Source organism: Tamandua tetradactyla, chromosome 23, assembly GCF_023851605.1.
Source record: "Tamandua tetradactyla isolate mTamTet1 chromosome 23, mTamTet1.pri, whole genome shotgun sequence".
NCBI classification, from domain to species: Eukaryota; Metazoa; Chordata; class Mammalia; order Pilosa; family Myrmecophagidae; genus Tamandua; species Tamandua tetradactyla.
The window spans coordinates 5,501,299-5,529,206 of record NC_135349.1 but is presented as its reverse complement, the minus strand read 5'-3'; the positions used below and the strand labels follow the sequence as shown (position 1 = coordinate 5,529,206).

At 41.1% G+C, this 27,908-nt stretch overlaps 1 protein-coding gene and 1 pseudogene across 4 annotated transcripts; one reads left to right on the top strand and one right to left on the bottom strand.

Moving 5' to 3' along the window:
• Window positions 1-198: 198 nt before the first annotated feature.
• DAGLB (diacylglycerol lipase beta) lies at window positions 199-26,576 on the bottom strand. Of its 4 annotated transcripts, none has more exons than XM_077140528.1 (15): window positions 26,383-26,574; window positions 24,905-25,056; window positions 19,402-19,573; window positions 18,138-18,396; window positions 16,528-16,650; window positions 15,786-15,910; window positions 13,400-13,526; window positions 12,217-12,300; window positions 11,027-11,104; window positions 8,701-8,781; window positions 8,489-8,616; window positions 1,990-2,058; window positions 1,844-1,916; window positions 1,138-1,388; window positions 199-988 (listed from the first exon to the last, which is right to left on the bottom strand). In XM_077140528.1, exons 1-15 carry the CDS (start codon window positions 26,475-26,477, stop codon window positions 793-795), a joined length of 2,013 nt encoding a protein of 670 aa, XP_076996643.1. In that variant the 5' UTR covers window positions 26,478-26,574; the 3' UTR covers window positions 199-792. The 4 variants fall into 4 exon arrangements, with proteins under 4 accessions (XP_076996643.1, XP_076996644.1, XP_076996646.1 ...); XM_077140529.1 differs by lacking the exon at window positions 26,383-26,574 and adding an exon at window positions 26,089-26,279; XM_077140530.1 differs by having other exon boundaries at window positions 810-988; window positions 1,138-1,173; window positions 26,383-26,575.
• On the top strand, window positions 4,363-7,138 carry LOC143666931 (large ribosomal subunit protein eL21 pseudogene; annotated as a pseudogene).
• Window positions 26,577-27,908: the final 1,332 nt, after the last annotated feature.

The window sequence follows — 27,908 nt, the reverse complement described above, 5'->3', positions numbered from 1 at the left end:
GCCCTCAGGGTTATGTTTTTTAAAAACACCTTGAATGAAATTAGATGTTTATACAATCTGCAATCTTTAGTCAAAATCCCAAGAAAACTTAAAACTTTGCTTTTTGGTTTATGGGGGGGGGCTTAAAACATGACTATAGTGAAAGCACCCAGTAAGACAGTCCTTCCTAGAGTCACTCACCACAAAACACTGTAACAATAGGTTTAAGTGCTTTATTTTAAACCTCACCTGGATCCACTGGCCAACACCCAAAAGTCAGACTGTTACATGAGAATTAACCTGTCAGGTGAGACAGTTAGATGGGCAAGCACAGCCAAGGGCTGCTGAGGACCTGGGGCACCTATACACAGTCCCCACCTGCTTACCTCTGGCTGACAACGGGTCATGTTTGTGTAGCCAGGAAAACCCAGTTTGAAAAATATACTGTACACCTGGAAACTGTAAGACAGCAATGGGACTCTAGGTGAAAGGGGTGGGGGCTGTTACGATCCCACTGTCCCTGAGGCAATTCTGACTGCCTGGGGGCTAGCAGGTCAGTGGGGCAGGGCTTCCTGAGACTGCTGATGCTAATTCCCTTGGCAAAGTCCCAGCATCTTCTGTGTTCTTCTCATGACTGTCTCGGCTAGTACTACATCCCATAAATAATTCATCTAGAAAACCACCGAACTCAGTAACCATCAAATTCCTACCGATGAAAACCCATTGTGTTGGTGTAATTGGAACTATTCAGATAGTCAGTTTCAAAACAAAAGCAGGAGTCCACTGGTTCTGGAGTGTGTCCAGTAGCTGTGGCTACACAGTGTCCACATTGGCGCCCCCTTGGGCTGGGCAGGAAAGATAGGCTGCTCTGTCTGAGATCACACTACCTAACGCTCTCATCAGGATGTCAGGCATGTGGTCTGTCAGCATCTTTGGGCCTATGAGTATCTTGCTGAATTCTGATTCATGTGACCACTTCGCCCGATAGTGAGCAGCAGAACAGCAGAACCTGGGAAACAAAAGGTGAGACATCACTTAACCAAAGCATTGCTTGAGTATAACCAACTCTGTGTTGTTTCCTCTAAGTCCTCAGCTCAGGCAGGTCTCAGGCCCTCAGGTTGGGAGACAGACCCCTGCAAACCCACTGTCCACACTTACCTCCCTGAAGTGCCCTCTTCCTCCAGGTGGATGATCCTGCCAGGAGGGTACAGAGTAGGATACTTGGTAGGGGAGCTGAGCGGCGAGTCACTAGAGAAGCTATATGGTGGAGACCTGGGGACCAGCAGACTCTGCTCCCCGAGGAGAGGTTGTGTCAGGTCTCCCTGGTTGCCCCCATCCAGTTCTGTCGGGAAGTTATCGGGGTCCCCTCCAAATAGTTCATACCAACACCCTTGCAGTAAGATCCTGTACTAAGGGGAAAATGGAGAAAGACAGAACGGTGGTTTCTCTCAACAGCCTTGCCTGTCACCACAAAGATGCCCTCAGGAGACTGCATATTCCCACATCAGTGAGCCAGCTGTGGGTGGCAGCACCATGGAGCTCGGGACTTACCAGGGGCCTGGCTATTTTAAATCATGGGTTTTACGAATGGGGACGTAAATGGGCCCACACACTAATGTTCTTGAGCAATGTTTAAAAACTATATCAAGCAGCTCTGAAGGAATAATACCCTTAATTTTTTAAGGCAATGCTGCAAACCATTTTTAACTTACACAATAATTAAAAAAAAAGTATTTCAGAAAAAAAAGCAGTTTTCAAAGAAGTAAAAATCATCTCTAATTCCATTATCCAAATAAAACCACATACAATCTCATGGACAGGCCAAAGCACCTGTAGATTCTCCTAAAAAGGTGCCCCAAATTACCTTAGGCTTATTACAGTGGGCAATAACTCGCAAGATTCTCTTCTTCAGGTCTTCCAAGTTTGTCACACTTAACCTGGTTAGCAAAAGATCTGGGTAAGATTGGGGTCTGATATGTTGCTGCTTTCAAAGACAACAAATCATCTTACCTGGGAATCACATCCTTTCCAAGGACAAGTGAAATGATGAAGTCCTTAGAGTATTCATGAAGGGATTTGCTGAAGTTAAAAAAAAGAAAAGTTTTTGTGGTTTCATTTCTCATAGAGAACATCAAAGAGACAAAGTAACTTTTTCCTAGGTCAGTGAGCAGTTAGTTTTCATACAGATGAACTCTGTTCCCTAGCCTGTAAAGGTGAGGAGAAATAAAGCTGAACAACTTCTGATTAGGGCAATTCACTGGCCACATTGTATTGCAGCCACAACACATTCAACAGAGAGCATCCAGAGTGAAATTTCAAACCAGAGCAAGATGATGGACTGTGGATATGCATTTATCCTTCGATCCAGCAACCTGACTTCAAGAATCTATCTCCCAAAAATGCAATAGCCAAAATATGAAAAGACAAATGCAGAAGGCTATTCATTGCAGCACTACTTGTAATAGAGACTGGAAATGATACAAACATCCATCCAGAGAGAACTGTATTCAACTCAACAACTAACATGTTCGCCTAACAATGAGTCCTTTGCAGCTGTGAGGAAGGAGGAATATCTCCACTGTAGGGGGTGAGCTACAGGACTGTTAGGAGCAGCAAGGAAAATAAGACGCAGAATATTATGTAAAAACATACCTTTTATCTAAGGAAAGGGGAGGAATACAAATATGTAACTATAAACATACATGGTAATAAATAATTAAAAGATAAGCCCAAAACTATTAAAACTGGCTACCTTTGGGGGAAGAGAAAGGACACTGTCATGGAAACTAGAGTTCTCTGTGCAGTGCTTGCAGAATTATCTTTGTAACTATGTTACTGTTTTATGTAAACATACAACAAAAGTAAATCAAAATAAGTAAGAAAGGAATGCCTAAAATTCAAAAGCCAAGTGGAACAAATGAACCTAAAAGTGAATTAACAAAAAAGAATTAAATAACAGTAATCTGTACATCTCTACAAGGAATATATCCTAAGAAGAAGAAAAACTACAAATAAACCACAAACTGCTTTCAATAATCATACACCCACACACAGAGAAATAAAAAGAGGTAAAAAGGTTAATGTTGACAGAATCAGAACCTTTTTAGCACAGAAGAAAAAAGATACAAAGAATTTATTTCAATAAAGCAAGTACACAATTTAAGAAAAAAACCTGGTCTTTAATTTGGAGGTTATCAATATGAAGATGAAGGTCATATCTTCTGGAACATTTTGTACCTTTTTCCATGGAGAGGCCTAAAATTCATGCCAGACTTGACGAGCACTCTGAGAGACCAAATTGTAGTTTCTAACTATCAATTCCTGCTATAAAAAATCAATACTCCTTGGAGAAACAGTTGATTCCAGATATAGGGCAGGAAACAAAACTTGAGCCTAAAACATTTTGTTATACCAGAAAGTAAGAAAATGATCAGAAAACAGGTTATGCTGAAAGGATGGAGAGGTGATGGCCAAAGATAGAACAATTTGAACAAAAGAATAACTGCAGCGGGTTTTGCAATGAAATACAAATCTGCTAATACTCATGAGCTTATATTATCGTTTTTAAAAAATTAATGTCCACCTTAGAAACTGCTTAAATACCAATTCGTTGTTCTGAACACTGTGAGGGAAATATTAAAAGCACTTATGCAATTATCTTGCTTTCCCTGTACAAATTATATATCTTGGTGACCAAGTAATTGATAAGGAAAAATCTTTATGAATTATAAATGTTCAGCTAATACATGCAAGAGGACTGACAGAAGTAGAGTATCACCATTTCATAATCCCCAATAAAATAATGGATCCAAATAATGATCATTAGCTGGTTATATCACAGAGAAAGACAATCATTCAGTATGTGCCTGCTAATGTGGGACACAGTAATTCCACACTGCTACCTAGGGTGTATTATTGCCAAAAGATTCAACCATTCTCTAAACATAACTACCACTTTCTAGGAAATATAAACAATCAAGGGGGCAGAAGAAAATGTTAAATGACACCATGAATACATAGTAAGTTAAATCCAGAATGAGGCACGTTCTCTAGAACAAATGACCAGGTTTCTTCAGCAAATACAGAAAAGTAAGAGGGGAGGGAAAATGTATACATTAAAAGAATTAAAGAAATCCAATTGGAACTTGTTTATATCCTAATATGAATAAACCAATTGGACATTATGAGATAATTGGGAGAATGTGATCCATTACTGGATATCAAGGAATTACTAATTTTTAAAGCCCTACTCTTTGAATCTTTAATTTTGTTTAAATATTCCAAAGTAAACAGCAGTTTTAATAGATTACTATATTAATTAAAATATTAATGTTAAAGCTGAGAGAATGAGTGAGAATTAGTGAACATTCTCACTAATGATTTGAAGAAAATATCCAGAATACAAAACAAAGAGAGGATATGAACAAAAGGAGCCAAAGAGAGACATGAAGTAGAGTGTGAGGTCTAACTAGAGTCCCAGAAAAAGAAAAGAGAACAGAGCAGAGGGAGTAAGTGAAAAGACCATGACTAGGAGTTCAGAGATTCAAGAATCTAATGAATTTCAAGCAAGAGATGCATATTTTTAAACATAACAGGAAACACCCATGCAATCTGGATTCAGTCTGAGAAATGAAATTAGACCAACAGGAGACTACATAGTGTCTGATGTCATTTATATGATAGTTTCAAAAAAGCAAAACTGAAGGGAGAAAAGCACATCAGTCGTTGCCTGGGAGTAGTGGGAAGAGACTGATTGCCAAGAGACATGTAAGAAACGTTTTAATAGTAGACCTATCAGCACAGAAAGATAAAGAGAAGGAAAAAAGATAAAACTCACTGACAGATGAAAATGTATACATTAAAAAAATCCTAAAGCACTAAAATGAATTAAGAAAATTAAGGGCTGCTGGATATAAAAATCAATGACACAATAGTACTGCAGTTATCTATACCAGTAACAAGCCAAAATACCCAGGAATAACCTAACAAAAGATGTACGAGAACTGTACGGAGAAACCTTAAAACTTTACTGAAAGATAAGTAAATATCTGCAGAGTGCTATCATATTCGGAGACTGGAAATGTTGATAATGTAAAGATGTCAGTTCTCTCTAAACTGAACTAGGGAGTAAATGCAGTTGAAATTACAACCTCAAGAAGTTCTTGCCTGTGGAACTTGCAAAGCTGATTCTAAAACTTATATCGAAGTGTAAAGGGCTAATATTAGCCAAACAGCCTTGAAAAAGTAAAGGGGGTAGGAATTTGGCCTACTAGATATCCAGACTTGGTATAAAACTAGGTTAATTAATCCAGTGTGGTATTACAGCAGGGATAGAAAATTAAATCAATGAAACAGAACATGGATTCGTGAAAATAAAGGCAGAAATTACAGAAGCATTACTGCATATCAGTATGGAAAGGTCAACTTTTCAGTTAACAGTGCTAAGATCATTGATATTATGGGAAAAAAAAGAAACTGAATCCCTACCTCATACTATACACAAAACAATGCAACATAGAGACTTAGATAAAGCTGAATAGCCAAACTAAAAGGCTTTTTAGAAGATAATATAGGAGACTAGCTCGATTCTAAGGAGGGAGAAAGATTTCTTAAATAAATAAAAAAACAAAAATTCATAAATGAAAAGACTGATAAATTAATCAATTTTAAGACTAAAAAATTCTTTCAGCTGGAACTGCCATCTTACAGTAATTCGCCAAAATGACGAACACAAAAGCAAAGAGGAGAGGCACCTGCTATATGTCTTCTAGGCCTTTCAGAAAACATGGAATTGTTCCTCTGGCCACATACATGCGAATCTACAAGAAAGGTGATATTGTAGACATCAAGGGAATCAGTACTGTTCAAAAAGGAATGCCCCACAAATGTTACCATGGCAAAACTGGACAGGTCTATAATGTTACCCAGCATACTACTGGTATTATTGTAAACAAACAATTGAAGGGCAAGATTCTTGCCAAGAGAATTAATGTGTGTACTGAGCATTTAAGAGCCGAAATAGCTTCCTGAAATGTGTAAAGAAAAATGATCAGAAAGAAAGGAAGTCAAAGATAAAGGTACCTGGGTTCAACTGAAGTGCCAGCCTGCTCCACCCAGAGAAGAACAGTTTGTGAGAACCAATGGAAAGGAGCCTGAGCTTCTGGAGCCTATTCCCTATGAATTCATGGCATAAAAGGTGTAAAAAATAAACTTGTGAATGGTAAAAAGGTAAGAAATTTCTATAAGAAAAAATACACAAAAGCAATAAATAATCAAAATACAAATAAAATTAAACCTATGATAAATGGAACCTTTGATAAATGGTTTGATAACAGAAGATACATCAAGGAGTGGGAGGGCATAATCAACACATTTACAACCAACAACTGAGGTACAGAATATGTACTACATATTTATACGTCAATGAGAAAAAAACTAGATAACCAATTGAAAAAGGAACATCACACAGTGGAAACTCAAATTGCCAAGAAACAGATGAAAAGACTCAACTTTACTAGTGAAGTAACCACCAATTCAACTACTGGTGAAACAAACTGAAGCACCATGAAACATCACCACACGCCCACCAGACTAACAAAAATTTAAAAATCTGACACTACTAAGGTTTGGTAAAAATGTGGAACAATGTGAACTCTCAGGCATTGCTGGTTGAGAGCAAACTGGTACAACCACCTTGCAAAAAAGGATGAGCATGTGCAATCCCTATGATGCAGCGATTCCAACCTGATTCTGCTTTTCAGAGAAAGCTATCACAGCACTGTGTGTAACAGACCCACACTGGAAACAACCCAATGTCCATTCACAGTAAAATGGAGAAAAAATCTGTGATAAATTTATATGAAATATAAGAATTACAGAATAAAAGCTACACATCCAACATAATGTAGGGAACGAAAAAAGCAAATCACAGAAATTATAGAGAACAGTTCTATTTATGTAAAGTTCAACATCAAGCAAAACCAAATTATATTACTTTGAGACACACGTATAGGTAGTAAAACTTTTTTTAAAAATCCAAGGAAGAATTTTCATAAAAGTCAAAGTAGTGATTACCATGAGCAAGGTAGAAAGAGACACTCAGGGGAACACTGGCTGCATTCTATTTCTCAATATGGGCAGTGGCTGTGTGTGTGTGTGTGTGTGTGTGTGTGTGTGTGTGTGTGTGTGTGTGTGTGTGTGGAGGGGGGATCATGTTTAATCAGCCTCATTGAGGTATAACTGATGACAGTAAAATAATCATTTTAAGTGTATAATTTTTAGAAATGCATTCAGTTGTGTAACCACTACCACAATTAAGATACAGAACATCTCCATCAGCCCCTCTATCAGCCTCTCTGCAGTCACTCCCACTCCCATCCCAGGCAACCACTGATCTGCTTTCTGTCATTATAGCTTTATCTTTTCTAGAACATTGTATAAATGGACTCATACAATATGACAATATGTAGTTGTCTTTTATATTAAGCATTTTTTACTTAGCAAAAAAAAAAATTGCATCCAGGTAGTATGGATGTATATTAATCTTAAAAATGTATTTTTATGTCTGTTTAACAAAAAAAAAATACAGTATTTATAAAACCCACTCCCATGGCTTTTTCAATGTATAATGTTTTAATAAGCTTTTTCTTAATATGTAGACTTAAAAAGGTAAAACATATAAGCGTTTTAAAAAGATAATATAAGTGACAGAAGAGCCTAGGACTCGAGGCCCTTCAGCAGCCATCCCCAGAATGCACAGTCTTCGGAGTGAAAGCACCGCCTTGCTGAGGACTTTGGACTTTGGCCTCAAAACCCTTACTCAACAAACTCCCATTGTTTAAGCCAAAAACAGCGGTAATATATAAGCTTTTAAAAACGTAAAAAGGCACACAAATATCTATGTATAAAGACATACATGGAATTATTTATAATAACAACAACAAAAAGAATGTAAATTCTTTTGTTCCGTTAGCAGCGGAATAAATAAAAATGGTATGGTATCACCAGATAAAAGAACACTGACTAGTTATTTAATCTCAAAAAAGATTTAAGGATATAACACATATGGTATTCTTTCAATTTTGTATAACATATATCCACACACAAACAGCTGGAAGAATGCAAACCTAAATATTTATAATGGTGATTTCTGCATAGTGATCTCTGATCTTTATACTTTCCTGTATTTTCAAAATGTTCTATGATGTATACAAATTCCTTTTATAATCAGGGCTAAAAGATTACACAGAACAGTCCAGGATCAATATGTTGAATCAGAGAAGAGGTAGTTTTCAAAATCATAAAAAATGAATCTTAGAATTAAATTATTTAGGAAGTCACAGCTACAGGTCTAAGAAAAGTTCTTTTAGTTCTTCTACAACTAAATAAACAATGCTTCAAAACAAACTTCTGAGAATGAGGAAATTATAATTAAGTTACCAGTTAAAGATGGTCTTGACCAAGATAACCTTTAACTCTTGTGGTAACCTCCACTGAGACAAAGACTTACCTTAAGAGTCCCCTGGGGGGAGAAAAGGCATAGCACCTGACTCGTGGGTAAGCGTTTCTGAGCATGATGGCCAAGATCGCCGCAGCCCCTGCCCCCAAGCTGTGTCCCACAATGACAAGCCTGTATTCCTAAAGGACAAAAAGCAAAATGAGGTTAGAATGAGACAGGGGTGATGACTGAAAAAATGAAATAAACAAATAAAAAAATCTCACAGGAGCAATGCTGAATGCTTGGCTCAAAATCCCATCATTGACAAGTCGTCGGTAAACGTATCTGGCAGCCTGAGAAATCCCCTAAAAATGCAAAGGCGGCAATTAACCCTCAGACCAGGCAGGTACAATCATGAGTCAGAAGAAAGGACTTTACCCTATCTCCTTATCTGTGATTCTCTAATTACTTCCCCAAATGGAACACAAGGAGCCTTGTCTGTTTTTGTCTACTGTTGTATTCCTGGCACCCTGTACAGGGCTGGGCATGCAGCGGGTATTTGATAAGTATTTAAAGGAATGAATGGATGACACATCGGGAACGATTGTCCATGTCAGCGGACACATTTCTATGGTCTTTTTCTGTAGCTACACAGTATTATGCCCTATAGAAATGCCACAATTTCAGCCAAGTCTTCCTATGGTTGCTCAGGTTTAGATTAAAAATGACTGAACTTTTTAAGTGACTTTAAATGCTAAACTTCTAAGTCAATGATGTTTAGGCATTCACTGTTCTTCCAGAGTCAAAACTAAGACCATAAGAAGGTTCTAGAGAGGTCAGAGTTGGGCTTAATTTTTAAGAATATAAAAAATTTAAAATGTCCTAACAAATGTAGCTGTCCTACAAAACAGACTTCTTGAAAATTAAAGCAGTGCAATAGTGTAGAGACAACAACCTGTGGATCAGAAATAGTTGTGGAGTGCTTACTTCCTGTCAGTTACTCTGCTAAGTCCTGAAACCGGACAGACCTGGTCTCTGTCCCTTTGCAGCTTATATTCAAACAGGATGAGGAAAGAAGCTCGGTGTAAGATGGGAGGACTGTTCTGGATACTCTCTTACAGTGACTGCCAATTCCAAAGATTCAGTAATTCTATAATTCTCTAAGTAGAATGCTGAACCTGGCATCGTATAAAAGAAATTTTTTAAAAAGGCATCAACATTCTGGCTACATTCTGACAGCATTTCTTGACAAACTACCAAATTCCCCTTTACTCTCCTGCAGCTACACAATGCAGTCAGATTCAATGAACAGTTATTAGGCACCTACCCTGTGTCCAGTTCTGGGCAATCAGAGCCCAACAGAAGAGACTACAACTGCAGCTGGTGAGCCTCCCTGCTCCCCGGCACACACACTGAGCTGATGACAGGCCAAACCAGTTTTCAGCTGCACAGCTCTGAGCTCCTAAGACTGGACGGCATCGGAGCCAAAACCTAACCCAGGTGAAGCCAAGAGCAGAGAAAAGATCGTGCCCTGAGGCCTCAAGCAGCTGCTGTTCAGGCCGGAGAGTAAGAGCTGTCAGGAAAAACCCCCGTCTCCCAGCGCCTGGGGGAAGCCCCAGTGCCGAGCACTGAGCCAGGCTACAAGGCGCCATAAGAAGGGAAAGGAGGCCTGGGCCGGCCAGTGCCCTGGTGGATTCCTATAGGCACCTGGCTGGTGTGGCCCTGGAATAATCGGATTCAGGAGCCACTGCCAGCACCAGCCCAAGACTTCATGTGTTTCTTGGTTTTTCCTCACATACCTATACCCAGTAATAGTTAAACTGGACTCTTATGAATTGAGACACAAGACAAAAGTACACATTCAGAAGACTTTCAAGCTTCTAACTGGTGGCAGAAAAAGCGCCCACATTTTGGTCAGTTACTGAATACTGCTGAGGCAGGATGTGGGGTCACGCAGGACATGCAGCTGTACTCTTTCTGTGACATTGTTTTAAATGAAACAATTTATTTTTAAAAAATGCTAAAACACACACACATACCAAAACAAGAAGTGTGAAAAAGGAAAGCAGAAGTCTGCTGTTCTCCGCTCCTCACATCCTGCAGGCTTCACCCTGCCTTCAGGGTAAATCATTCCAGTCTTCCCCCCACTGCTAAGGCCTCTGCTCTGGGCAGGCAGCTTCTGTTCCTTCAGGAGGGGTTCAGGCACCCCTAGCCCACTGATAGTGAAACAGAGAACTTGGCTCCTGTTACATCTGCACAGAAATCTTGTGGAATGATAAGCCAGAACTTGGCAACAGTGTTTAAATTAATATGTTCTGAGCCACAAACACAAGCTCAAATGCTCAATCTGACATTTATTACTCACCTGACCACCAGCAAACTACCCAATCTCTGACCGTTTTTTTCCTCTTAAGAAACAAAATCAATAACCTCAGGATTGAGAATGGACAGAGTAAGACTCAATGACACTTATTTAGCAGAGAACCTGGGACATGGTAAAAATTTTTTTACATGGTTAGCATTAATGGAAGAGATTCAGCACTGGAAAAATTCTGACCCTTTTGAGCTTCTCTATGGAAAATTTCAGAACACAAACCCAGAGCTTTTTACCTTGTGTGCCGAACAGTCTTGCACTTCACATTCTACATCGAGGGTCTCACTCTCTGCTGACAGATCAGTAAGGATGTCCTGTAAAAAAATGCACCAGGAGGCCATCATTGTGGTGTACCTGACGCTGCCAGGTAAGTCCCTGTTCCCACAGCATGCCCACCGAGGAGCAGTACAGGAGGCCCTGCCTACTAGGACAGAAACTACTTTACTGGCCCAGGAAACAGGACTGGGAACGGAGAGAAGGCCAAACAATGGGGCAGGGGAAGGAACTTCATACACCACAGACTGAACTGGGCAGTAGGTAAGCAGAAAACCCAGAGACAACTTCATTGTTTCTTAAATGGGTGCCAGGAGCTGGCGCTACACGCCCGGGAGACGGCTGAGGCTGCCCCAGGGAACCAGTCAGAAAGAGCGGAGGGCTCCAAGGGCTCAACCTCTGGAGTCTCCCTACATTTTTTGGGTTAGCAGAGAAATAAGAATCAGAAAATGAGACTGAGGAGCAGCCAAAAATTAACCAAAATGCACCCCACAGAGACAGTGAGAAGAAAGTTTCAAAAGGGAAGAATCAATCAGTGTCCCTATGGGGCAGATAAGCCAGGTGTGAGAGGGAATAAAGAGGGATCACCGGTCTGGAATGAATAGGGTGCTCACAGACCACGTGGGGGGCAGGAGGGAGAGGCAGCCAGGGAAGCTAACTAGCAGACCCAGGGGGCCTGCCAAGACATCGAACAGGAACTTATGGGCGCTGATAAATGGTTGTGTGATTCTTACCAGCAACACAGAGCTTACTGTCCTGTTCTGGCTTTGGGTGCAGAAAACTAAGGGTTGGGTGACCCAGGTTTGGAGACTCACCAAGCACACTGAGGGATCAGGTGAGAAGGTATTTAAGCTGGTGTTCCTCTAGGAGCTCTAACCAAGGCAGCCAAAAATTGCTGTCATCTAGGTTTCTGACATTTTCTTAGCTAAAAGGAAACAACTTCATCCATTCTTTCTAAAGAAAGTATTTCACGACCCTGGACTCACATCCCCATATGTTCCTGGCTTTATGTCTAATCCTGTTGTTAAGAATGATTCTTCTCAGTTCCAGCAAAGAAGGATCTAGCACCCGCAGCTCACCGTGACTACCCCAAGTTACTGTTCTCCTTTCGTTCCCACCCTACCTCCCAGGTCTAACACATCAGTCACCTTACCTGGAGAGACATGGTCCCTCTCACAGCCACCACCACAGACTCCTGCCTATGATCCAGAGCCACTAAAAAGGGAAGCTCATATACCTGAAGAGCGAGAAAAGAAGCAGGAGGTGCCTTATGATTTAAAGTTAGACCACCTCAGTTTCTCTACTAATACAGCAGCATATTACTACAGTGAAAACCCCAGTTCCTATAACACAGAAAGAAGGGAATACATTGATTTATTTTCTCTACCCATCATATAGTAAGTACTCTGATATCTATAAATGAAAGACTTTAATAAAATATGCCATTATATAAGAAAAAGTATCTTCTTTTCTTTCTTTGCTTCTCTCTGAACCCCCCAAATCAAATCTGCTACACTGTTGTATTAACCTCATCTAACTTTACTGCCTGTGTTTTAATCCAAAAGCATCACCAGGGAGTCAATGGGTAAACTGAGTTCTGTGGTGACCATCTAAAGGTTGATCCCTTGAGGCAAGTCTGTTCACTAAAAACTCTATTAGGTTATATCCCCATCCGGTCAGGTCATCTACTGGGAATGGGGCAGCAGCTTATGTTGCAACTGAATGCAAGGCTAACCAGTCAAGACCTTTCCAGAGTCATCTGTTTGATTTAAGTCTAAGTAAGAGTAAAATTAGGTTTGGGGCTGGTCCTTGGCCTTGTAAGCACCCATCGTTTTGCCTCTATCACAGTTAAGAGCTCTCATTCAGAGCTTATGCCTTCACAGTCAGGGCCCTGAGAGGACATAAAGAGGGTTTTGGAGTCAGGTAGACCTGGGTTAGAAACTCTGCTGCCTCCCTTTCCTGCTATATGATCTCAAACAAATGTCTTCAGTTCTCTTAGTTTCTGTGTATTCAACTTTTAAAAGGACAGAATATCACCTAACTCTTAAGGTTAGTACGTTATCTCTGATAAAGGTTTTTTTGTTCCATTCATGTTCAATTTGAGTTCTTAACCTAAATCTAGAGACATGGGTGGACTTTAAGGGGATCTATGAAAACCCATGAAATGGCACAAAAACCCTGGGGAGGGGTATGTGTATATGTCTATGCATATTTTTCTAGGAAAATGATGCACAACTTCTATCAGAATCTCAAGGGACTCCAGGATCCAGAAGAGAAGCAGTGTCTTACACTAAACATAACAGAAAACAGACTGAAAATTTTGCCATCTCAAGTACCTTGTCATGGAAGCTTATGTGGATGAAGTCCCTGTACTGCAGGCCAGTCGTTTGCAGGATGGAGCCAAAATGACAGTTGAGCTGATCCCCCCCAACCAAGTCATATTCTGTTGTTCTATTTCTGCAACTAAAAAAGGGGTACAAGTGTTACTGTGCCAGCCTGAGCCCCCACCCCCCAACCAATGAACATTAATCTTCGCTATCACATTTTCCCAGCAAACATGAGGACTAGAGTTAATCATTTTCAGGACTTAGTCTGGCTGTATATGACTCTTTAAAGATAAATATTTCTCTGGATATACCTATTGCCATTCTAGAATCATGTTAATGTTTTACATGTTCAAACAATATGCTAAATCGACCAGGGATGAGAGAATCCCTAAAACTGAATGCCAAACAGAAGCAAATGAAACAAACCATTTCAAATTAACAACATATCAACTCTGGAGAAGAAACAAACAACAAGAAAGAACCAACCCAAGTAACTTTTTTTTTGCATGGTTAGGCACCTGGGATCAGACCTGCGTCTCTCTCTGGCATGGCGCGCGGGAATTCTGCTATTGAGCCACCATCGCACCACCTCAACCCAAGTAACTTTTGAACACAGAACTCTAAGTCTAAAAAAAAAGAACCGCAAACAAACTTCACACTCTACCTAAGAGATGTGCTTTCTTGTAGTGTACTGGGGATAGCAATTTGAAATTTTTCTGTGAGTATCAGAGAACTGAGCATGAGTATCTCACTACTGATGCTGGGTGCCAGGAAAAAAGTAGATATAGGCATAGTACGGGAAAAAGCAAAAAGCTCTGTGGCAGTGGACTGGAATTATATCAGTATAAACTCATGACTTTAAAAAGAGTATATATTAGGCTGAATCTTATAAAATTCCTATTTTTTCCTCAACTCTGTCTACTGAAAAACTCTGAAAGCAGTAACACCCCCTGAGCATAACAAACACTTAGATCTTGCTTCTAAATACCACTCTCCAGAAGACGGTGCCTGGGAGAAAAAATTCCAAGGAAAATACAAGATGAGCTATCTACCAGCTTGTTATGTCAGAAAATGAAGGAGTGCTCAAAAAATGGACACATATGAAAAGGACATAGGAGCCATCCTGAAAGGCCTAACCTGTGAAATTCTGAGCACTGAATGAATGCTATATTTATTTAACAATAAACAGCATAACCCATTGAACAATGTAAGAATCTATGAACCCATACTGATAAAAAACAGTAGGGAAGGAAAAGCTCTTCTTTTCAGTACAATGCCAACTAATGTAGATGAAATAATGAATTTAGAAAAATTATCTTTTTGCAAACATCCTAATAATAACTGATTCAGTCAAGAATCATCAATGGACGCTAAAACTATTTCATGAAAGTTTAAAGAGGAATGGGATATTTAAATTGTCTCAAAATAGCTCCCCAGGGATTGCTTATTATTTAGAGGGAAGAAAAGTAACTCTTCTGCGGAGATACCTGCAGATGCCACTACAGCCAAGTGTCAAGGCCGACATCACCAGTAATGGGATGACTGGCATCGTGAGTACTGGTATGGTGCATAGGGGGGCACCACATCCCTTAAGCAGCGTTCCTGCCCAAAATGCGTAACTTTAATCCAATCATGAGGAAACCATCAGACATATGCAAACCGAGACATTTTCTATCTTTTTTCTTTTTTTTTTTTTTACATGGGCAGGCACCGGGAATCGAACCCGGGTCCTCTGGCTTGTCAGGTAAGCATTCTTACCTGCTGAGCCACCGTGGCCTGCCCAAACCGAGACATTTTATAAAATTTGGACTATATTATTTAAAATTTCAACATTGTGAAAGACAAAGAAAGGCCAAGTAACTGTTTCAGGTTGGAGGAGAATAAGGAGATTATGAAAACTAAGTGCATAATCCTCTATCAGAGGTAAAATTGCTATGATGGCTAATACTGGGACAATTGGAAAAACTTGGATACAAACTGTAAATTAACTAATGATCAATGATTAAGTTCCTGAATTTTATAACTGTTATGTAGTCATGTAAGAGAATGTTGTTGTTCTTAGGAAATACATGCCGAAGTAATTAGAGATAAAGGGGCATGATGTCTGCATTTAAAACTCAAATAAATGGCTTAGGGAAAAAAATGCATGTGTGTATACATATACACAGAGAGAGAAAAAGAATGATAAAGAACATATGACAGAAATGAATCACAACTGCTGCCTCTAGATAAAGGATATGTGGGAGTTCTTTGTAGTGTTTTCACAAGTTTTGAAGTATTTCATACCACAAAGTTTTATTTTTAAGAGAAATAAAATTATCTTTAGAAAATAAACTATAGTCACCAGAACAAGCCATGTCTACATGAAGATCAATGATCAGGTCAGGTGACCTACCAGTCTCCACCAATTTTGCACAGTCCTGTAAATGGGTTTCTGTAAATGTAGAGAGGCCACCCATAAGCAGCTGCGGCAAACTGCATATAATGGTAGCAGTTTTCTAGTTCTTTATCCAAATCATCCTGGAAGAGAAGGAAAAAAGCTTTCTGTTCAGGGGGACCCATTACAGAGAGAATCGGCATACTATGATCTTAATCCTGGACGCAAATTCCTGATTCTCTACTCTTTCCTCACAGAACTGAACACGGTGAACAGTCTATTCCTATGACTTTCTATACACTTCCACTGGAAAACTGGTCCTTAAACACGGAAATGGATTCCTCATTGATAGGAATGCAGCAAATACAATTTAGGGGTAGTGGGGAGAGAAAAAAAAAAGAGTCTGACTCCTGGTGAAATGAGCCACTCACTTTCTGCTGTCATCAAGCAGAGTTGAACTTTTTCTGGTCCCCCACCCAGAAAAGAAAGCCGATACACCCTGGAAGAATCAGGTCCCATCCCAGGAGCAATTTTTCTTATATACAGATTTCAACTGGCCTGGAATGTGGTGCACTACCTGCTCCAGGTGATGAAGAGAAGCCTTACCTAACCAGTGAGAAACTACAACAGCCAGAAGCCCCAAATCAGATTCCAACCCCACAGCTACTGAAACTACCAGTGGTCAGCTGTATGTTTTTGTAAATCTGCACATGAGGTGTGAATGTAGAACCCGTACGACGCAGTGGGAATCTGGGATTACCTGGGAGGGCCCTGGGGAGAGACTGACACCCTCCTGGGGCTCCTGGTTACTCCTGATTTTGTCCTGTTGCTGATGGAGAAGCGTGAGGCCCGCTGCAATGTCGCTGGGCACCAGATCTGTGTCCTGGATGGGAAAGTAAATGGTCTGTCATAGAATCCATTAGGAACTGCCACTGGATTCCTTACAATTCAGCGTCACGTAGTTCAGATATGCAGACACACACATATCCCACATATAAAGGGTTTTTAAAAAATAGTTTTCCTTGCAGAACTCCTTCGTAGGAGTATATTTTCTATTCCTCCCTCAGACAAATCCACTGAAGAACCTAAAAATTTTGCTGATCTCTATTTTTAAATTTTGCTTCAAGTGAGTTAAGTCTACTTCAAATCCTTTGTAAAATGGGGGGGATGAATGGATAAATTCTATTATCTTTGTGGTCATGGCCAATTTTAGCCCAAATTTATATCACATTTCTCAAGATTCTGTGAAGATTTTGTTGAAACATAGCCCATGGTAGAGACTTATGAGACTGAACCTTTATGCTTGAGGTACAGAAGTCTCAGAAAGAACCCCAAATTCATAAATAGCGTTAGTCTTCTTGAACCTGCCCTTACCCTTTTTATTCAGGATCGATATGGAGGAGTCAGGAAATCTCTACCACCTCAAGCACCTCTAATTCTTTAGAAAGGGCCACTCAGTCACAGGGCCATCGGTCCAGTTTATGGTGGAGATTAAGACACTGTTTCTAAGAAAAACAAGATTCTCTACTTCAATTCTCAGAATATCTTAAAACTAAGTCAGAGTATTCCTTTAAAATTACTTAGACTGACACACTTCTCTAGCCCCTACAAGGAGGCTGTTGCTAAGGCCTGGTGCTGGGTTATAGGGCCAGCCCTGAACAATGCAAAGCTGGACCCACAGGAATGTAAGAGATAAACACCAAGCACAGGATGTCAACAGAACTCCTCAGCCCTGACTAGTACTCATAGTGAACTAACTAGCGGCTTATCAGAGAACATTATATGCAAAGACAAAATTGCACACTTATTGTGAAAAAGATGAAACTTCCCAAATCACTGAAGAAATCACTCTAGAATGATGACTCTTCTGCTTTGCAATAATCTATACAAAGTTTTCTTCAAAAATAGAATATGCTAGCACTTCTATCAGGACATAAAATGGTAAGATACTACCTCGGACACATAATGACACTGTCTATTACTGGTATCCGCTGAGGACCAGGTAGACAGAGGACAGATTAAAACAAACAAACAAAGAACCTGGCAGTTAATTCCCAAAATGTACAGGCTCCAGTATTTAGTTCCTTAAAAGCAAATTCAAAATCCTGACAGTATAATGAACAGGTATCCACACAGATGTAACAGCCAGAGAGGGGGTCTGAAAATGCCTAGTCCTTGCAGCTATTTGCTCCCCAGAGTTCTCATCCCGGATGGAATAGCTTCCCACTCACACCCCGCCCCCAAAGATTCTAAGTTTTCAAAAGCTATTTTATGTGGACAGGGAATTGGCTCAAAATGCAGAGTATTCATCTTAACACAAGAAGCATTTACTTAAACAGAAGAGAGACCAAACCAGACCCTTCAGCTTACTGAAAAGTAGGTTGAGAAAAGCTCTGCCGTACTCGAAAAAGCAACTCGAGTATGGTCGTCTTTCCCAATGCAACAGCACAAGAACTTGATTCTGGTTTCCCACACGCTTGCAGCTGCTGTCTTGAGGCCACTGAATAACTGGCTTGAATCATGACTATCCAGGTGACTGGGACCAGCAGAGGAATATGGAGCCATTTTCCCCCCTAGTGGGTCAAAGACAATGATAATGGTAACCACAGTGGAGGCGATGATAATCCAACTGCAAGAGAGGGAGAGGAAAAGACTTCGTGACTGTGGGCCCAATATCCAGATGCAAGAGCCAAAGGCTCTCTCCTTTGTTTCAGATTTTGCATGTGTACAACTTAGGCTCCTTAGCAAGGAGGACATGGATCTCCCAGAATCTGGCTAAGGCAAACAATTCACTTGTTCTGGAGAGTTCTTATGAGCCCAGGACTAACCCAGGCCCTACAAAGATCAAAGCCCTAAAAGTAAAGCACCACAAAGGGAAAAGCAGGTGTCTGGAGGGTAGAGCTGCAGGTAGGGCATGCAAACAGCTGCAACTTGTTCCCCATGGCCTCCTGGCCCACTGCATGACCCAGGCCTTTACTTCTCAGTTCTTTAGGGTTCTGCTCAGTAAAAGCCAGTGAACTTTGCCATGTCAGGGGATCTCTAATGGGTCCTTCATTCGTGCGAATAATATTTACAGATCGCCATGAAGTGCAAGGCCCTGTGGGTTCATGCCTGCATATGCTACTGAGAAGATGAACCGCTGAGAAGGAACTCCGAAGACTGGCCGTGGGACTCAGGAAAGTGGGAATACCACCCAGTCTCACATGAGAGGATGTGACTAGATAATCTCTTAAGATTTTTAGCCTGCACAGTGCTAAAACCTTATCATTCTGGAGTATTATTTCCTGTTACAATTCCTGGCACTATATTTCTTTTCATCCTTTTTTTTTTTTTTTTACCCCGACCTTTAGTTTTTGCATTTGTTTTGGTCTCTGGATTTTTTCCTTCTGATAAGGGAGGGAGTACAGAATAGTGAGAACCAGTAAAGGAGAAACCCACAGTAACAAATGCGTAATGGAAGATGAATTATTTCTTATATATAAATAAATGTCTCTAAACTCTCATGATTTACTCAAAAAGGTCCAATTTCCAACTAGCTAAGTAAAGCCACATGACGTTACTCAGAAAGGTCTGTGTACCTGAACCTCAACTGCACTTGTGACAAGAAACTGAAAGAGAAGACAGAAGATCTCACCTGACAATGACAGTTGCAATTATGCCATTCACAACTATCCTGTCACACTGGAAGTCATCTGCTACCCAGGCAGCCCCCAGAGAAGCCCAGATCATCTCTGGCAGAAAGAGCGCTAGGCGGATGTAAAGCAGCTTAGACATAGATTTCCGTGGTCCAGGGTTACAAATGGTTCCTGAAATACAGAAAATATTCAGACTGATCAATTGCTTCCTCAGAGATGAAAAGCTTCCTTGCAACATACAAACACCTCCTAGAACGTGTTAGTACTCAACAGCTTTGGCAATGGAAGCACACCCCGCTGTCTGACTTTTTCCATTTGTAATTAGTAATCAAGGTTGAAGTTTGAGGGCAAGTGAAGAAGTGAGAGATGGGAAACATTACAGAAAGCGTCAGATCCACTTCTTAGACTTCCTAGGGATAAAAGACACTTCTGGATTCTAACCAGAGTGACTATATAATCATTGACCAAACTGGGAGTTAATAATAATGTTGGGACAACAGACATAAAACAGAACTGTCCCAGGCAAACAAGGATAGAGTCTCCCGAGTTCTAAAAGCAAGGAAAACAAGCTCCAGCAGCTACTCAAGGCCTCTATTCCAGGCACCACCCTACACACTCCGCATCCGTAATTCTTTAATCCTTGCAATGACCGTGAGATATAAGTCATCACCCCAGTTTACAAATGAGGAAACTGAGGTTCAGATAGTTTAACAGCTACTATCTAAAATGTACTCCAGGTCTGCTTGCCCAGGGTTCTCTCTCTCACCAATGCCCCATGGTCCTCACTTTCAGAAGCAAACAATTCCAGGGTGCAAAGCTACATGAAGGAGCCTAACATTTTGAAATGACATTTTTATTGTATTTATAAAATAAATCCAAGTACAATTAGAGCCCTCTATGCTTTAATTCCTCATCTAAAATATCAACTCTTTTCTTTTGGGAAAAAGGTGTGATAAACACTAATCTAAGCAAAAAAAAGCCACATAATTAAAGCAAAAAACATGACTGAAAAAAATCTAAGATCTAAAGAATGATTTGGTAAGGAAATGCCTTTGGAGTTCCAAAAATTATCTTCCTTTAGAATTACTCAGAATCATATTTGTAAACTATTAGGCACTCTCAAGCCTTATTTTTGGTACAAAGACAAAGCTTTACAAGGTAATTCTAACAATACCCTCTCTGAGGGGCAGACAATGGATGCAGCTATATTAAAAATTAGTCCTTCTGTATTTGGGGGCTTCTTATCATTTAACAATAGCTGATTGGCCCAAGAGAAAAAGGAAAAAAAAAATATTATGCATACTGCTTCCTACAGGGCTGAGACTGCGAACAAGGAAATGCTTGAATGTGGTGAGCAGCACCTGGACTGGACACTCCAACAGTGATGACAATTACGGCTATTGCATTAATGAAATAAACACAGAAACAGGGATGCAGGAAATTAAGTTATTCTGATTATGGTTCCAGAAAAGAAATAAGATAATGAAGAAAATCTTCTTTTCATATCAGACCTTTTTTTCTTGTCATCAAAACCTCAAACTCAAAAAAAAAACAAAAAACCTCAAACTCAACATACAAAGCTGTCAGTGTAGACCTGGCTGCTGCAGCACAGGTGGAAGTATCACTGGCCCCCCATTAATAACCACAGCTCTGTTCCTGCATGTAACCTCCTCCACACAGTCTTTGAGAAGTGACCCTATCGTGCTTCTTCAGGTGCAACCATTTATGTAAGAGCAACAAAAAGAAGCCCAGCTCACAGGACCTTTACACTACACGACCTCTGGCTACTGCAGGGACCTCGGGCATGAGATCAGCACAGCCCTGAGGCACAGAGGGAGAGCAGCAGCAGAGACCTTTCACAGTTCCGGCACAGCAGACAGAAGGGCAGGCCCTGTACAAAGGCTGTTCTGATCTCACAGACTTTGCAGTCAGGAAGGGGGACCTTCCCTAATTAATCCTCCCACATGGGAGAAACGGGAGGATTTCATCTGGAATGTTTTCAAACCAAAATCAGAAAATACCACAGAAACATCAATAGAGTTTCCCCTACTGAGCTATATTAATGACCAAGGAAAAAAGGACAAGAAAATGCACAAGCATAAGTCTTTTGCATAAAGATGACTAAATTCTATTTGTTTCAAATAGTCGCTCTACAACTCTTGGTGTATGTATTAGAGAAATTTATCAGCCAAAAGCTAAATGAATGTTGCCTTGGAGATCAAACATTAATTATACAGATGACTTATAAGATCAAAGGGGCAAGGTAATTTATCCATGTATCAAGAATAACATTTAATAATGTAAAAATACTTAAAAATTTATAAAAATTTGCAAAGGTAATGTATGTAAATGCTCAAAAGCTCAAACAGTACGAGCAGATCATAAAGTAAAAATTAACCCTTCCTCTCACTCGAGCTCCGGTCCTTCCCTCACCTTGTCTAGAGGTCGGCTAGTTACTTGTGTTTCCTTCCAGAGATGGTCTGTGTATAAACAAACTGTATATATATTTAAGAAAGAAACAGTGAACTATATACAATGTCTCATAATTAGCATGCTGAAAACCATTCCTTATCTGCTCAGGAAGCATTTTCTCAATTTTCTGAAATATGATGCACAAAAGACTATCATACGTAACCCATCTATTAACAGGCTTTATGGTTCTCCAATCTTTTATTCCTACAGACAGGAGTACTTCTTTACACACATGCAGATATCTAGGAAAAAACTGATGCAAACACACAAACACACAGCCAAACTGGCCTCCAAAGAGCGTAAACCAATACTCCCACCAATAAAATAAGATGCCTGTTTCTGCAAATCCTTACCAACTCAACACACTACGTGAATTTTTCTTCTCATGATTAAGACTGAACATCTTTTATACATTTAGATTTGTATTTCCTTTACTGTAAACTGTCTGTTCAGTAGCATGCTTTGCTACCATTGGTCTTTTTTTATTTGTAGAAGCCCATATACATTAAGGAGATCGGATCTTGGTTTCATGTTACACGTGCTTTTTACCTTTGTCTTTTTGTTTGTTTTTTAACTTTTCTTATGGCATTTTTCAATAAAATTGACACAATATTTTAAAAACGGCATGATATTATTTGTAACAAATGCGCAATTAAACCAACATGTTTTTATAAATTATTATTTTCATTTCAGTTGAGACAGCTCAAGCCAAAAGTAAAAGTAAATCTTGTGATTCTTGCAGCTCTACCCTCCTTTGCATGTCAGCTCTTCTTGGGTTGTGACTGGAGAAAGACACAGCAGCAAGTCTGCTGCCCATCCATGCACAGAATCATCCAGAAGGAAAACAGTATGTTGCTTCTGGACCTCTCCTGGAGAAGCAAAGAAGGACTTTTCCAGAACTTCCTAACAAACTCTCTCTGAATTTCAGTGGCCCAAATCGGGTCACATGTCCATTCCTGAATCAATCACTGAGAAATCCATATAATTCTTGGAGCTGGGCACAGGATCAGTTTCTTTGACATACACTTAGTGGCTGGGGGTGGGGTGGGAGGTGTGGAGTCCAGAGCAAAATTGGGTTCTGTTTGGAGGAGGCTTCTGAACACACCACCCACAACACTCTTTAACCACAAGTGTATGATACGTCAGACACTGTGTAAGTATGTAGGAGGAAGAGTCTAAGTGACTGAATATCCTCACGGAGTTGTGAATGCATCGATATCACCAAAAATATCCAAAGAAAAGCAAACATTTAAGGAAAACCAAGTTTACATTTATTTCTTCAAGTCCGAGCCTCCTATGACAGTTGTAAACTCAGCTTGTCTAACCCCCAGAATATGAGATGAACAAAAAGGGCTCATAAGTTAAATAATGCTATATCTGAAATGATACCAGTCTAAATAGTTAACTATTCAGAAATTCTGCCTTCATCTGAAAAAACTACATAATGCTAAAGCTACACTGGACACACTGTTTCTTCTTTTACTTCAGCTGTTGATGACAGTCACTGCTAAACTACAACAGAAGTCTACTTTCCAATTATTACTAAAGTAAGCAGCTACATGCCATGCTTCTTGGTCATCCAAAAACCAAAGGTCTTTTTCTCATCAAACCTTTGCCCCGACACGTCTCCCCTCCTCATTTCTCCCCATGAGCTGTCATTCATAAATGTCAGTCCATCATTCCAAACTGTCGAGATCCCAATGGTCACCCATCATATCTGCCAGCTCCGCCCAGTTTCATCCTCTCCTACAATCTGACACACATCCTCCTACATCCTGATTCAAGCAGTGATAAACCACTACAACATGTTGGGTGGTGCTGACAACCCCAGAACAGAACTCTGAGGTATGCCAGACTGCCCTGCCTTTGACAGATGGAAATTTATTTACTAAAGCTTTTCCCACCAGGGTGCTCAGCTCATCTTATAAGCAGGGATGGTTCCCACAGTTTTCAGAGACATTCCCAGTATGACTGCAAAAAAAACACATAGAAAAAAAACTGTCATTAAGAATACATGCAACACTTCCAACTTCTAAATTGGGCAAAGGACCTGAATAGACATTTCTCCAAAGAAGATACACAAATGGCCAGTAAATACAAGAATATTTGTATTTTAAGAATATTCAACGTCACTAGCCATCAGGGAAATGCAAACCAAAACCACAATGAGATACCACTTAATACCCACTAGGGTAGCTATAATCAAAAAATCAGATAACGAGAGTTGCAAGAAAGTAGAGAAATTAGAACCCTCATGCTGATGATGGGAATATAAAGTAGATGGAGCCGTTTTAGAAAAATTTGGTGGTTCCTCCAAAATGTTAAACTTAAGTTACCAAATGATCCATTCCAGCAGTTTCACATCTAGATATACCCAAGAAAAATAAAAACACATATCCACACAAAAACTTGAATGCAACTGTTCATAGTGGTATTATTTATAATAGTTCCAAGATGAAAACAACCCAAATGTCTATCAGTGGTGACAATTTCACAACTCTGTGACCATACTAAACACTGTTGAATTGTATACTTTTTAAAAAGGGTGAATGGTACCATATGTGATTTATATCACAATAAATATGTTAAAATAAAGAAGAATAGGTATAACTTAGCAAAATCCAGAGTGGACAATGGTGGTGGTTAATTGCATAAATATAAGAACGTTCTCACATGAATTAAAACAAATGTACATCATTATTACAAGGTATTAATAATAGGGTGTTACATGGGAAAAAGACAATTCATGGACACTAAGGTCTACGATTAACAGTAACACTAATATTCTTTCATTATTTGTAACAAAGACATTACACCAAAGCTAGACATCAATAACAGGGGGATATCAGGGATATGGGATTTTTTTTCCTTCAGAAGAAATGAGAATGTTCTCATACTGACTGTAATGGTGGCTGTGTAACTATGTGATTATAACAAGAGCCACTGACTGTACACTCAGGGTGGATTGTACGGTGTGTGAATAAAACTTAAGAAAAGAATAGATGCAAAATAGAAAAGGGTCCTCTTTACCTTTCATGCTGACACACACGATGGCTGACACAGTGCATATTATAACAGCCAGGAGAAGGAGAAGAACAACCAGGTAACTGCTGAGCAGGACTCCACCAGCACAGTCCAACTTTTCTCTGTACATGAGATACAAAGTAAGAATGCCAATCCACCTGTCCAGAAACAGAAAGGGTCAGAAATGGATTCTCCGCAGGGTTGCTTGGTAACACATGACACAAAGAAATAAAAGAAGTTAATATTTTCCAACACAAAGGCAAGGCTCATGTTGAAGATCTACTCAATCAACTAAAGAATGTGACTTTTTTTTTTTTTTTGAAAAAAATGAGTTTTTCATTTTTCAAGCTTACGGAATTGCTCTTATTCTATACCTGCTATAATACATGAGAGGCATTTAAAGTCACAAGCAGGCAAATACAATATGAGCTGCTGGAAAACAGTTTCATCATGACTCGGAAACGCACAACTGGTAAACCACCAAGCTACACGCTTGCTAAATTATCCACGAGAGAATTTTTACTTCTGTGTTGCGATGAGAAATTGACAAACGCCTTGTAATCTGGTATGTGCAATATAAAACCAAGAAGGAGGGAAGCAGGTTATGCAAAGACGTTGCATGGTAAACTGATAAACTCGAAAGGAAGCGTCTATGAACTCAACCGTATGGTGTAATTCAGCGCAGAACGATAGATATCTTTGCCCAATGAAAAGAAATGAGTGCCCCATCCCTGGTGGGGCTTCAGCAGAGGACAACAGAGCATCACTCGCAAAAATGCTGAATTAAGGATTCAAACCCTGTAAGTGGAAGTGAACTACATCACTTTCGGTTTTGGTCGGCTGTGGGGTATTAAGAAGTCTGTGTCTAGAACTAATTACTGGGGAAGGATCTTGGAAGGACCTGGCCATGAAAAATAACAGTACTGGGGAGGCAGCTCCTAACATTTCGTGTTTCTCTATTTCTTTCCCCCGAAGAATCTATTTGAAAACCATTACAGCATTCCCTGACAAGCTTCTAATTCCACTTTCCGCTGATTCCACCCTTTCAAACACAAGAGCGTATCTCCCCCGGCCCGGCAACTTCTCCTGGAATTCAGCCGCACGGAAGGGGTGCCATCTCCCATTCTGCACACACAAGACACCCTGCTGTTCCTTGAAGCAAGCGGCTGCTCCTGGCCCTAAACACAAACCGTCAGGTCGGCCTCGCTCTGCTCGGCACTGAGTCAGCTCCCTGCGCCGCACAAGGTCGCCCGGACAAGGCCGGGCCTCTCCGGCCTCAGTTTCCCATCTGTGAAATGGGGACAGCGGCCCGACCGAGCTCGGAGGGCGGCCGTCTTGAGAACCAGATAGGAGGCCGCACGGCCAGCGCTGGACGGCGCGCCGGGCATGCAGTCGGCGCTCGCGAAACCGGCGACTTTCTCCCACCGGCCTCGGGGGCGCCTCGCCCAGCTGCCGCCTCGCCCCGCGCCGCCGGCTGCCCTTACCACAGCACTCGCACGAACAGCTCCAAGAATCCAGGGAAGACCAGGTCGTCGCTGGCGATGGCCCAGCGCCGGCCGAAAAGCACCATCCCCGGCATGGCGAAGGCCCCGGCCCGGCCTCGGGCCAGCCCGCGAGCGCCTCACGCCTCGGAATCCCGCGCCCTCGGGCCTCCACCGACCAATTAACCGCGACGCCGCGCAGGCGCGCTCCAGGGCGGCGCCCCGCGCTTGCCCACGCAGCCGCAGAGTCTGGCGCACGCGCACTGAGCCGACCACCCCTCCAGCGCATCCCCGCTAGAGCCCTCCGCGTCTGCGCTGACTCGCTGACCCGGAAGCTGGGGCCCGACGTTTATCTGGGGCTTGTAGCTCCGCGAAGTCCATTCAATTTTTGGATAAGGACGCCTAGCGCCGGAAGGATTAGCTAGCCCCGAGAAACTCGGCTATTAATAAAAGACCTGGGATTCATAACTAGGTCTGCAAGACTTCTGCGTCCATCCCTTGGGACCCTCGCTGGAGCTCAAGATCTGAAGCTCAAGATCTGAAGCTCCACCCGGCAGCTTGGGGGGACCCAGGGCATGGCCTGATATTCCTCCTTCCCCTACCCGGAGCAGGCGCCTATCTCCTGATTACTTCTCAGGTCGGTCGGGCTATCTCTGCACCTCCACTTTCCCTCCCTCTGGTCTGAGTCGCCCAAGCGGGTGCTCCCCGCATGGCTCCCTCTTTCTGCCCTGCCCGGGTAAAATAAATGCGTTCTCCACATAGCAGCCCCGGCGACCTTGTTGAACCGTCAGACTAACTCATCCTCTGCTTAGGATCTTCCGACACTGCCCTGTGTACATTAAATAGATGTCTGCCCTTCCCAGCGGCCTTTCCCCCGTAGTCACGCATCAGTAGTTTGTGCATCATGTTTATCTAATCCTTACATCTTCCCACTCTCAGCACATCAAGCTCACTGTCACTGCAGAGTTTTTACATTCCCTGAAATGCGCGTTCTGCTATGTGCTGGTCTGAAAGGATGTATGTCCCCTAGAAAAGCCATGTTTTAATAAAAAATCCCATTTCATAAAGGCAGAATAATCCCCATTCAATACTGTATGTTTGAAACTATAATCAGATCATCTCCCTGAAGATGTGATTTAATCAAGAGTGGTTGATTAAACTGGATTAGGTGAGGACAGGTCTCCACCCATTTCGGTGAGTCTTGATAAGTTTCTGGAGTCCTATAAACAAGGAAACATTTTGGAGAAGGAAGAAGATTCCGAGAGAGCAGAGAATGCTGCAGCATCATGAAGCAGAGAGTCCACGAGCCAGTGACCTTTGGAGATGAAAAAGGAAAACGCCTCCCAGGGAGCTTCATGAAACCGGAAGCCAGGAGAGAAAGCTAGCAAATGACACTGTTCGCCATGTGTCCTTCCAGCTAAGAGAGAAGCCCTGACCCTGTTTGCCATGTGCCTTCTCGCTTGAGAAAGAAACCCTGAACTTCATCAGCCTTCTTGAACCAAGGTATCTTTCCCTGGATACCTTAGATT